The sequence below is a fragment of the Camelina sativa genome, chromosome 9 (genome assembly GCF_030686135.1).
Source record: "Camelina sativa cultivar CO46 ecotype springtype chromosome 9, ASM3068613v1".
Lineage (NCBI taxonomy): Eukaryota > Viridiplantae > Streptophyta > Magnoliopsida > Brassicales > Brassicaceae > Camelina > Camelina sativa.
Window position 1 is genome coordinate 27,918,753 of NC_141888.1, and position 12,692 is coordinate 27,931,444.

General features: G+C 34.1%; 2 protein-coding genes across 9 annotated transcripts; one reads left to right on the forward strand and one right to left on the reverse strand.

Annotated features, from left to right (window-relative positions):
• Window positions 1-962: 962 nt before the first annotated feature.
• LOC147938890 (serine/threonine-protein kinase SRK2G-like) lies at window positions 963-3,355 on the forward strand. Of its 8 annotated transcripts, none has more exons than XR_015567283.1 (7): window positions 1,047-1,384; window positions 1,477-1,609; window positions 1,733-1,786; window positions 2,112-2,190; window positions 2,461-2,542; window positions 3,001-3,060; window positions 3,179-3,355. XR_015567283.1 is itself a non-coding variant. In XM_087467713.1 (6 exons), the coding sequence occupies exons 2-5, from the start codon at window positions 1,492-1,494 to the stop codon at window positions 3,016-3,018; spliced, it is 297 nt and encodes a 98-aa protein (XP_087323839.1). In that variant the 5' UTR covers window positions 965-1,384; window positions 1,477-1,491; the 3' UTR covers window positions 3,019-3,060; window positions 3,179-3,355. The 8 variants fall into 8 exon arrangements, 2 of the variants coding, with proteins under 2 accessions (XP_087323839.1, XP_087323838.1); XR_015567281.1 differs by having other exon boundaries at window positions 1,049-1,384; window positions 1,477-1,578; XR_015567282.1 differs by lacking the exon at window positions 1,733-1,786 and having other exon boundaries at window positions 963-1,384; window positions 1,477-1,578.
• A 3,269-nt stretch (window positions 3,356-6,624) lies between these two features.
• LOC104711615 (BES1/BZR1 homolog protein 1) lies at window positions 6,625-8,557 on the reverse strand. The gene is made up of 2 exons (XM_010428313.3): window positions 7,693-8,557; window positions 6,625-7,614 (listed from the first exon to the last, which is right to left on the reverse strand). The coding sequence occupies exons 1-2, from the start codon at window positions 7,942-7,944 to the stop codon at window positions 7,027-7,029; spliced, it is 840 nt and encodes a 279-aa protein (XP_010426615.1). The 5' UTR covers window positions 7,945-8,557; the 3' UTR covers window positions 6,625-7,026.
• Window positions 8,558-12,692: the final 4,135 nt, after the last annotated feature.

Consider the following 12,692-nt stretch of genomic DNA (forward strand, 5'->3'; position numbering starts at 1 on the left):
TTTGGTTATTTAAATAAATAACCATAACTAACATAAATTATATTAACATTAACCAAATAAACCAAATATAACCAAAACTAACCGAATATAACCAAAATTAACCAAATATACAATAACAAAAATACAAAAAAGGGAAAAATATGGATTCAATTTTACAAAATAGTATTTAACTTTGTAAATTCAAAATAATAACATTTACATATATTGATTATTTAAAATATTTAATTGTTTTAAATCTAGAAATAATTTATATTTTAAGTTTATTTTATAGTTTTGCATAATATTAAGTATATAATATTTGATATCTTCTAGGTTTTCGGATATTTCGGTTAACCATTTAATTGTCGGTTCGGTTCGGTTCGGTTTCGGTTAGTTTGGATATAGATTTTTACTAACCATTCGGGTATTTGAAAAATTTCGGTTCGGTTCGGTTTGGTTTTTTTCGGTTCGGTTTCGGTCGGTTATTTGGTTATCGGTTATTTTGCCCAGCCCTAAAAAGAATAATTGATTAGTTGGTCTAGTTAGTTTATCTTGTGGTGATTAACTGTACCAGAAAGAAAAAATGCACCAACTCTATGCTATATTGTCTTATTGATTGTGTTCGGCTCTTACCGATAACCCAACTCTATTTACAACTCTATTGTGCAACCCATTAAGAATTTATTTTAGGGAAAAAAACTTTCGGCTTATTCAGGTCCTACTATACCATTTCATGTTTGAGCCCATTGAAATTCTTACTATCAATCGTAAAACATTTTAAGAAAAAAACTTTAGTTTTGTAAAAAATTACAATCAAATGCCATTGGAATTATGACTAAATAATTTATTTGGAGGAAAGGTAAAAGACTAAAAGTATAATAATACATCTGTTGGAAATCAGATAAACACGCGGATCTAAATGATCCGGTTATATTGTTTTTGGATCTTTTTCATTAAATCATAACCGTTGATTCACTTTGATCATATCCATCAACTAAAAATAAAATAAAAAAACCTAAAAAGGGTTTTTCTCTCTATGATCTCTCTCACCGTCTTCAAATTCTTTTGTAGAGTTCATCACACAACAGCTTTTAATTCAGCGAAATTAAACACAAATTATTTCTCTGGTGGAGTCGGCGGGTTATTTGTTGCCTCTGTTTTTCTTCTCAATCTCTTTGATCCTTCTAAATCCTAATCTCTCTTTTGATTCTACATCAAATCCAATTCTTCTGTTCATGACCATTTCATAGTCTTTGTTTCTGTCAACGACGGCGGGTATACAAGGCAACATGGTTTTTTGGGTGAATTTGATATATAGATTGATGAGAAAGTGGCGAGAGAGATTATTAATCATAGATCACTTCGTCATCCTAATATCATCCGCTTTAAGGAGGTGTTAGTAACGGTGTGCCTCTATAGCCTATAGCTGCTCTCTTCATGGTATGTGGCAATTTTCTTAAATTAAAGTTTTCTTTTTTATTTTTATTTTTTTTTAAGGTGGTTTTGGTACCAATGCATATCGCCATTGCTATGGAATATGTTGCTGGTGGTGAGCTATTTGAGCGTATATGTACCGCTGGAAGGTTCAGTGAGGATGAGGTGACCGCTCTTGCTTCTCTTTGTCATAGTGGTTGGTGTACTCAATTGATCAATTTCAGAGTGGTTTGAGATTATTTGATTGAGAGTGAAGGAAAATAGAATAACATGTAGAATAGGAAACAAAAGGAAATATGTGTTGTGATAGTTTTTACAGGCAAGATACTTTTTCCAGCAGCTTATATCGGGAGTTAGCTATTGCCATGCGATGGTGAGGGAATGAAATTGCCTTTCGCAGTTTATTTTATCTTAACTTCACAGATATACAGAATCTTATGCGGTATCTTCTTGCTGTACTCATATTGTTTCCTTTATTGGCACAGCAAATATGCATCTAACCCCAACATGCACCTGATTTGTTAATTTTTTTTGTCGGAACAAGCTCTGTCTTTTGTTCTCTTTCCCTCCATCTAACCCCAGCACGCACCTGACTTTAAAACATTTACCGTGCTGCTCACTGCAAGTCGTACAACCTTTTTCTTTATCTTTAAAAAGAGTGTAATATTTTTTAATCACTTTCATGTATTTGTGGACAGATTTTGGAAGCTCGAGTGAAGTATATCCTCATGAAAATTTGTTTTTGTTTAGCTCTAAACACAAACCAGAGATAGAGAGGTACATATCTTTCTCTCTTAAGCTTATAAACTTAATGAGTTTAAGAAACGGTTCAATGAACCTGTGTTTTCTTATATTAGCCTTTTTGAGTTTTCAAGGGCTTAAACTAATGAAAGTGTTACAATTGCTCGAGTGTTTAGAATGAAAGACTCATAATGAGATTGACAAGATATCACGACTGAGTTTTCATCTTTTGGTTACTTAATGCTGGTTTTTCTGTGACCCTTTCAATGATTCATATTTAACAATCCTCTATGTTGCTTTATGCAGAAGCTGTTGGTGCAGTGGCTATATATATGCTCAACAGTGTTCCACATGTTTGCTTCTAATATTTAAACCGTACATTGAAAAGGTGTGTTACAGACTTGAATATTCTTTTATATTATTTTGTTGGAAACTCTTCTATGGGGTAGATGAGCAACACAAGACATCTATTTTCGTACTAATTTCTTATGAGTTTGAATTCATCTTTTGTTTATGTTCTTGAACCACTGTTTTCTTATGTTCTATTTCTTACGTTTTGGTTGTCTAAGTTGAAGTTTAGTTCATGCTTTAAAAGTTCACTAGATATGTGATTGCACGTAAACGTTCGATGGAGGGACCTTCAGACTCTATCTGAGTCATTCTATAGATAAGTCACTAGGTTTTGCAACCAAGTCACTCTGTCTTTCTCACCTTTCTCATATCTTCAGTACTTAGTAGCAAAAGTGGTGTTTCATATCTTCACCAAATCAATTGTTTTCTTTTAGGATTCAGATAGAGTATGAAGTTTCTTTGTGAACAGATTTTTTTTTTTTTTTTTTTTTGTAGTGTTTCATGAGGAAGTGAGGTTTTTGTATGAACTTGATGTGAAGCTACTATTTTCAATTGGTAATGCAAAGGAACCAACCAGAAGGATAAGTACCATTTTTTTTTTCAAAAAAAAGGTTTAATTATAAGTTTTTAGTAATATTGTAACAGTGGTGTGTGTGTTGGGTTTGCATTGTAGGCAAACCTTAGTGAAGGGATTGGAGCCATTTGTGAGTTTGCTATAAGATGAGTGAGTGAGACACTCTGTTTTTTTCTTTTTCTTTTCACTCTATAGTCTATTAAATCTTTTTAAATTGTATCTTTTTGTTTGTTTGTAACATTTATATCAAATCTAAATTATATCTGTTTCACGACATTGATAAATTGGATATTGAATGGTGGATATCATGGTTTTCTTTTTCTTTTGTTTTCAACTTAGAAGTTATAAAACATTTTGTTGGTATCCAATAATTTCTCATAGACATTCAATATGTGTTAGTATATATATGACGTCAAAATATTTAGTTTTGGATTTTATATATCAACGAATTTAAATATAACTTAATAAAATAATTATAGCAAAACCAAATAGAACTCCAAAATAATAATCGTTACATTTTTTTAAATAAATCTATGAACATTTTAACTTGAAAACAAAGAGTTTAACTTACATAATAATTCATTTTCCTATTTTTTTTGGTCTATGACATAAAATATAATTATTAAATTTGGAAATAAAATATTAGTATTCCACTTATGAATTATGCCATTCAATTTTCCAAAGTACAAAATATTATTGGGAAATTATTTACCCCATTCATTAACAATGTATTTTAAAACATTGATTCGAAAATGCTTATCTACATTATGGGCTCAAGTATATGAACATATGACTACTATAGATACTAACTTAAGTGAATCTCTAATAAGAGTTAATGAAATCTCATTCCCCAATCCCCACAATGTAAATATGTTGTTGATTGATGTTAAAATTTATATATAATAACGTGTATAACTGTTGGTATCTTTCCACATACATTCTTTGGCGATCGATCTTCTCTTAGCCTTCTACTTTCAGAATTGACTGCTTACTATGTTGGTCAGGTCTACCACTATTTTAGGTATTAAAATTGAGGTCAGAAGGTCATTTCTAAAAAAGCTGACATTTTTGTATATGTTGTGTTTTTAGTTGTTGGCAATCGATGAACACAGAATTGCAGTTCAAGGCTTTGTGTGGAGTATCAATTCGTTTGACCAGTGGAGAGTTGATCTAGGAACAGTTTTATCTTCAGCTCTTCATCTTCCTCTGAATCTAAACGTAGCTGCTGAAGCTGAGAATTTACTAACAAAGTCTATGTCCACTCTAGACACTTTTTGGCTTAAGGAATGCCAAGTTCTCTTGCTCGGAAACAACAAACCAAACAATTATAGCTGATATGAGCCTTTTGTGAGAATTTTATCATTGAGCTTATCAAAGGATAAATTAGATTTACATTGTCAGACTATGTATTTTCGTTATATGCATTTTCCTAGATTTTGATCTGTTTTTTTTATAAAAGTTAAGGCATGTCCAAAATCTTTTCTATTATTGTCTTGGGATCTTAATTTTGATGTTACTTCCCGTAATTCTACAGCTAATATAGTTATGATCAAAATAATTAGATGTTTTTGAGAATTATAATTTGTTTTTAGATAATTTTACTAACTAACTAAAAATTAAATATACAATGGAGAATTAGAATATTATGTCTAAATTTCTTACCGAATACATATTAATAAACATTTTTTAATGAGTAATTATTGAAAGAGAACTCTCATAGGACAAAAAAAATTATGATGGATAAGATAGAAAGACAAGACGGGACGTGATGGGATGGAACGGGACAGGAAATGTTTCCTATTACAAAGTAGATACGTATGGATTATATATAAATAATAATTCAAACTAAAACTGAATTGAAATCCAATATTTAGATTTATTATCAATATTGTACAAATAGTTTTATATATTTAAAATAATAAGATTCTAACTCATTTTTCAAATTTAAAATTTATATGAGAAAATTTAATACTAAATTAATTTATATGAAAGAGTTTAAATTAAACAAAACCACAACATCAAGTTATTAATGTTTATTGAAAATTTGAAAGAAGAAAAAAACAAAACCATAAATAAATATGAGAATAAGGTGGCTGGATGGCTTCAATTCTAGAGACTTTCATAAGGTGGCTATTCTGGCGAATAAAGTGATGGTCACCTATGTCACCAAAGTGCAGTTTTATTTTCAGTCAAAGGTCCTGAGAGAACTCTAGAGCTGGAGTAGTTTCAGGATAGTAGACCATCCGGGAAGTGATTGTCGGAACTGTGCGAATGCAAACAAAACACATGGAAAGATCATGTGGTGATTTGTAGGGATGATAAACAAATCTTTAAAGTCTCCTGGATATAACAAATCGGCCGTCAGATATAAATGAGCCTACTGGCCGGGAATGGATGTGGGCTCATTAAGCGATGTGGGCCCATGGACCGGGAATGCACATGGGTGTGCCCACTAAGCAAGGTGATGAAAGGAGTGTTACAATAAGACAGAAAAATTCTGATGGATATAGGACGAGAGGAGATGGAACGGCACATGATAAAATGGGACAGTGACGTGCTTTCCGTTCCTCTAGCTTATATACATGTAATAATCCAAAATAAAACCAAATTTAAATTAAATATTTAAAATAATACAATTATATAAAAGTATTTTACCCGTGTTGTAGCACGGGTTACTACCTAATTAAATTGTAAGACATAACACACTGCCCATTGTTAAAATAAAAATATGAATATCCAAATAAAATGGACATGTCTTAACTCATGTGTGGAACCAAAATTGTTTAAATAAAGCAATAAGAAAATGACTACAAAAAATAAATATTCGTTTTAATTTTTTTCACACGTACTCCTTTTTCTCACAAAAAGTCTTAAAAAGTATTTTCATTTGACAAAGAATTTTACTATATATTTTAATATGTTTATACCAAAAGATATATATATTATTAATATGCTTTTTACACTAAGTTTCTTATATTATTCTTAATTCGAAGCTATTTTCATTAAATTTAAATAATTCACACTTATTAGTGTAAAACACACATATATTATTATTTTTAATATAATTTGTGTGAAATTTGTTAAAATGACATTTTTATGAAAGAGAGAAAATACAATATAAAATATAATTGTTCACACAAATTTATATAAACTCGAGTAAGTTAAATCAGAAGGTACTAACAAAACCAAGCCAAAAAAAAAAAATTCTTCATAAAAATAAATAAAAAAGCTAAGATACCATTATTCAATGACTAAAAAATAAATCAAAAGTGAAAATTAAATTGGAAGATATATCATATATCCTCTAAAATGTCTCATACACAAACTATCTTTTTTTTTTTTTTTTGTGTTAAAGGTCTCATATACAAACTATCCAGTAAATCAAATACCTCTTAAAAAATGTCAAGAGTCTCATTCAAACTTTCTACAAAATTTCCGTTTAGACGTGTATAGAGGGAGACAGAACACATGAACGAACCAACTAGTCATGTTTCTTGCAAAAACAGAGTCTGACCAACAACAAACTCAAATCATGCAACGGTAGATTCATACGAGCTTGTTTTTTGTTTCCCATTCAATTTCTTAAAGATAAACACTAAAACAAAAAAACAAAAAAACATTGGTGTGTGATGAATGATAGATAGGCACATTGAATTTGGATAGTCACGCGTGGTTAGAGAGAGAGATAGATAAAAATCATATTAACATGACCCCATCACCCACATGGGAATGGTCCCTCTCACTTTCACACACTTGCATCTTTTCATTATCCACCATTAGATTTGCGAGATGAAGAAGCATTGATAAAGACTGTACACTAGTCATGAAGACCACGACCCATCTGTATTAGCTACGGCCTCCGGGTAAACCAGAAACCAATACCCGAACCGGACCAAACCCGCCTAATAATAGTTAAATAACGATATTACCCTTTTCAACTTTTAGTTTTAGCCGCGTCCTTTGGTGTTGTTGCCTAACGTCAGCTCCAAGTCATCGATACCAACATCGTGAATCTTCTCACCTTCCCATGGCTTAACTGACACATCTCCGACGAGGTTAAATGTAGGCGACGGAGGACATGTCTGAGAAACGTTAACCGGTTGGAAGTTTCCCCATCGACATGAATCAACCGTGGAGACATCAGATTCGTCGCATTCTGGAATCGATGTGTAGTGGTGGAGACGCCGTGTTGGGCTTGACGGAGCTGAGACTGGGAAATTACTGCTTTGCCATCTCGGAAGTCTCGGAGTTGATCCTCTAGGAGAAGAGAGCGGTGGTGTGACAGGGGCACTATTGGAAATTCGTAGAGGAACGAGGTTTCCGGACGAAGCTAGGTTTTGGAGATAAGGAATGAGATACGTCGAGGATTGATTCGGGTCGAAACGGTTTGGAATGTGATCAAACCGGGTCGGACTTGGGTAAGACGACGAGGATGGGCTAGCTTGATACGACGGAATTGGGCTTTGAAAGGCCGATGATTGTGGACTGAGTTGGATTGAGGAACACGGCGGTGTTGTTTCCATTGGTCGAGAACCCTGTCGGAAAAAATATCAGCTCAATGTCTGAAAATTAAAAAAAAAAAAAAAAAAGAATCTGAAGTTTAGAAATGGAACCTTTCGATAAGTGGTGCCGTCCTCGTGGACGATCCAACCAGCTTCGAGACAAAGAGCTTTGAGGACTTCATTGTTGTCACAGTGTTTAGGGAGTTTGTAATTGCCCTGAGATCTAAGTCCAGTGAATATCTTAGCTGCTATGGCTCTTCTTCTTCTCTCTCTTCTCTTGTTGTTCTCTCTTTCTTTCCACGTCGGCATCCTCCCCGTCGCCGCCGTCGATCCTCCGCCTTCTCCTCCTCCTGATGCCGTCATTCTCTCTCTCTCTTCCTCTTTCTCTATTTTTTTACTTTTCAGTTCCGAGTTATCTATGGGTTTTTGTTTGTGGTTGCGTAATTCTCGAGGAGAGAAAAGACTAAAGAATTTGAGAAAGAAGAGGCAAAAGTTATACTACTATAATTTTAATGGAGAAAGTTATATGAAATCGTTACGTATGTTGTGGGACTAAACCTAGGGAAAAGGGCCATTTCATACCCGTACACACCTCAAAAGTGCAAATTGCTGCCTGTACAAACAAAGAGTGCCAATTTAGACATGTACCCTAATACATTTCTAATTTCATACCTGTACTCACAAAATCGAGCCAATTACAAAGTCCATGTTAACGGATTTAAGTCAACCGTTAGAGATGCTGACTCAGAATCCACGTGTATGCAAAACGACGCCGTTTTGATACGTTTTCCTCGCAAAAAAATTTGGACATTCCACACTCGGGGAGATTCGAACCCTCAATCTCAAACATTACCAGCATTGGACTTAACCAATTATATTATGATAAACCTAAGGTAGCATCTAAATCGAAGAAAAATGTGAGAAATCCACACTCCCGTGGGTGAAAGCCGCGTCCTCAGATTTTAATAGCAAGGACATAACCAACTGATCCAACAACATCACTCGGTTATATCACACAATGTTATCCTTATAAAGCGAAAAGAAATCTAAGTCCCAATTAAAAAACCAAAATCAATTTTAGTGTAACCAAATAATTTGATTTTATTTTCTCAAAAGTTTTTAATATAAACAGATGTATTAAATTAGACGTAATCTAAAAAATTTAGATTAAAAATATGAATTAATCAATCTAAATTAATTAATCTAAATTTTTTTAGATTAATTATTTTTTTAGATTAATTTTTAATGAACTAAAGAAAAAAATAGGATATATTTTTTAATGTAAACGTCCTCAGATGTTCTCAATAGGACATATTTTTACATCTAAATTTTAATTAATTAAAAATTAATTAATTGAATGTAATTTTAATTAATTAAAAATTAATTGATTTTTAATCTAAAATTTTTAGATTAATTAATCTAAAAAATTAATTCATTTTTTCTTTAATTCATTAAAAATTAATATAAAAAAATAATTAATCTAAAAAAATTTAGATTAATTAATTTAGATTAATTAATTCATATTTTTAATATAAATTTTTTAGATTACATCTACTTTAATACATCTATTCATATTAAAAACTTTTGAGAAAATAAAATCAAATTATTTGGTTACACTAAAATTGATTTTGGTTTTTTAATTGTGACTTAGATTTCTTTTCGTTTTATAAGGATAACATTGTGTGATATAACCGAGTGATGTTGTTGGATCAATTGGTTACGTCTTTGCTATTAAAATCTGAAGACGCGGGTTCGACCCACGGGAGTGTGGATATCCCACATTTTTCTTCGATTTAGATGCTACCTTAGGTTTATAAGAATATAATTGTATGATTTTACAGAGTGTTGTTGTGGGATCAATTGGTTAAGTCCAATGCTAGTAATGTTCAAGATTGAGGGTTCGAATCTCCCGAGTGTGGAATGTCCACAAATTTTTTTACGAGGAAAACGTATCAAAACGGCGTCGTTTTGCATACACGTGGATTCTGAGTCAGCATCTCTAACGGTTGACTTAAATCCGTTAACGTAGACTTTGTAATTGGCTCGATTTTGTGAGTACAGGTATGAAATTAGAAATGTATTAGGGTACATGTCTAAATTGGCACTCTTTGTTTGTACAGGCAGCAATTCACACTTTTGAGGTGTGTACAGGTATGAAATGACCCTTTTCCCAACTAAACCTATATATAGTTTAAAAAAATGATATGATTATTAAGTTTGTAACTAATTTTGGTATATAAAGGGAAAAAAAAAGTGATGAAAGGATGTGGAATGAATCTAATGAACTCGCTTACTGTTTAAAAAGCTTGACTTTGAAGTCCGGAAGTTTGATTATTACAAAACCAACTTTTGTTCATCTGACAATATTCGGTGGAAAAGGATATATTTATTTGAGTTTGGTTTTTTTACCGTAAGATGAGAATCTGTGAGGTTAGATCCAACGGACAAAAAAGCGAGTACACTGGTCGAGAACATGTGTCAAGCCGCAGACGAATATATAGATTAAGACGATTAGTAAAAAAAGATGCCTCTTCGGTAATTGTGGTTTCATAAGATCTGACGATGATGTTAAAAGTTTGAACGGCTCAGATTTAGTGGTCTCCACTAGACAGCACCTACCGCTCCAGTCAGGTCAACATGGGAATCATGTGTGTTCACGTACCAGAGATTTGTGTGCCCTGTTTTGCTTCACACGTGCGTCATAGAGACCTCGAGCGGCAGCTATATGGGATTATGGGGACCCGTTCGGCCTTCGAGCCCTACAATGCACGTGACTGTGGGGATCACATTTGCGGTATCTTTGTGTATTTCTTCTGTTGAAATTAATTTACAATGGTATATATATTTTTTTTTAATTATAATTCCTACTGGTTCGAAAACTGTGATCGTTCTTCTTAATTTTCGGTTTAGAATCAGACCATTGTGCCTAATCATATCTTCTTTCTTGTTATATATGAAGTGTTAAATTTTTTCTAATCCGGTTTTTTAATCCTTCGTTTACTTGTATTAACAAACACAAACGTTAATTGGTATTCTTTGTTAATTCAAGCAAACGAAAAGCTCATAACTACGTAAAGAGAACCACTATATTTTTTACAAAAATATATCATTAGGTTGTTGTAGCACCCGAAAATTTAGGGAATGTTGTTTGTTATAGAATATAGATTTCCATAAATTAATGGTGTCATATTAATTAGCCGAATGAGCATTTTATTTTGTTTTCGAAGTTGTCAAAGTTAAAAAGAGTTAAAACCCTAATCATATGGATAGCAGCCGTAGATGGGAAGGGAGAGACAAGTTGTGCATGTGATCTAAGTCTGGACATCGATTTTGAGGAGGTTGGTTTTTAAACTCTTAATTCTTCGAAATTGCTCTGTTTATCTGAGAATAATATATTCCAACTCTTGACTATCAGATTACACGATGGAGGTGACGCTTCCACGCGATTTGGAAGATGAGATCTTATCTAGAGTTCCAGACAAATCTCTTGCAAGATTCAGATGTGTATGCAAGCAGTGGAATACACAACTTAGAAGAGACCTTTCTCAAGCAGCACTCCTCTCGTATGCACAACTATAGTGCAAGTGGTGAAGAACAGATTATAATCAAAGGTGCTCGTATGCACAACTATAGTGCAAGTGTTGAACCTGATGTCAGTGAGGTGGCTGGTGTCCCTGCGGGTGAGGCCCAAGCACCACCGTCAGACCTACCAGTTCCTCAAACTGTGGACAACTCTGTTACGTCGCAACCTAAGCCGTCAGTGGTCTGTGAGACCTCGTCTCGACAACCTACTGAAGTCTCGCTGCGACCCTCCTTACCACGTGATTCTAAAAAAGCACCTTCCACCACTTCAACTCAATCTGCTAGGACTCAACCTAGGGATCAGAGGAGAAGAAATCCCCCCAAACATAATTGATGTCGAGCTTCTTCTGGAATGTTCGCGGCTTAAACAAATCATCTAAACATTCCGTTGTAAAGAAGTGGGTAGCTGAGCAGGATTTTCAGTTAGGTTGTGTAGTAGAAACACGGGTGCGAGAGAGGAAGGCTAACTGGCTTTGTCCTAAATTGTTTCAAGGTTGGTCGATATTAACGAACTATGAATGCAATAGGCGAGGTCGTCTTTGGGTGGTGTGGAGACCGGATGTCCGTCTCACTCCGTTCTACAAAAGTGACCAGCTTATTACATGCTCAGTCAAATTGGAGAATCAAGAGGAGGAATTTTTTTTGTTCTTTTGTCTATGGTATGAACACTGCAAAAGAGAGACGCCGCTTATGGGATGATTTGCGAGCTCACAAGGACTCACCAATCATCAGTAACAAGGCCTGGTTAATGTATGGGGACTTTAATGAGATTTTAGACTTGGAAGAGCATTCTCGTACGACTGCTCTGCCTACTGCTCACTCTGGTATGCGTGAGTTTCAGCAACTGGTAAATTATTGTATCTTTGTGGATATGCCTTCCCATGGGCCTCTATTTACTTGGTGTAATAATAGGGAGCATGATCTCATCTCAAAGAAGCTGGACCGCATTCTAGCAAATGATGTATGGTACCAGAAATTTCCCCAGTCTTACTCTGTTTTTGAAGCAGGAGGTTGTTCAGATCATCTTAGATGTCGGATAAACCTAAATACTGCTGCAGTGGGTGCAGTACGGAGGAAAAACCCATTTAAATTTGTCAATGCTGTAGCAGATATGGAAGAGTTTAGACCTCTGGTGGAAGACTACTGGACACATACTGAGCCTCTGCACATGTCCACCTCCACGCTGTTCCGCTTTACAAAGAAGTTAAAAGCTCTTAAGCCGCAGCTTCGCACATTGGCCAAGACCAGATTGGGTGATCTTGTCAAGAAGGAAAAGGAGTCTTATGATGATCTATGCTAAAAACAAGAAGTGAATCGGTTACACCCTTCTCCTGCTAGTATGGCTGCAGAGAAGGAGGTGTTTGAACGATGGGAACGGATTGCAGGTCTGGAGGAGAAGTTCTTAAAACAACGCTCCAAACTTCATTGGTTGTAGATTGGTGATAAGAACAACAAGGCATTTCATCGTGCTATAATGACAAGGCGTACTCAGAACACCATTCGGGAGATTCATAAACCGGATGGTAGAA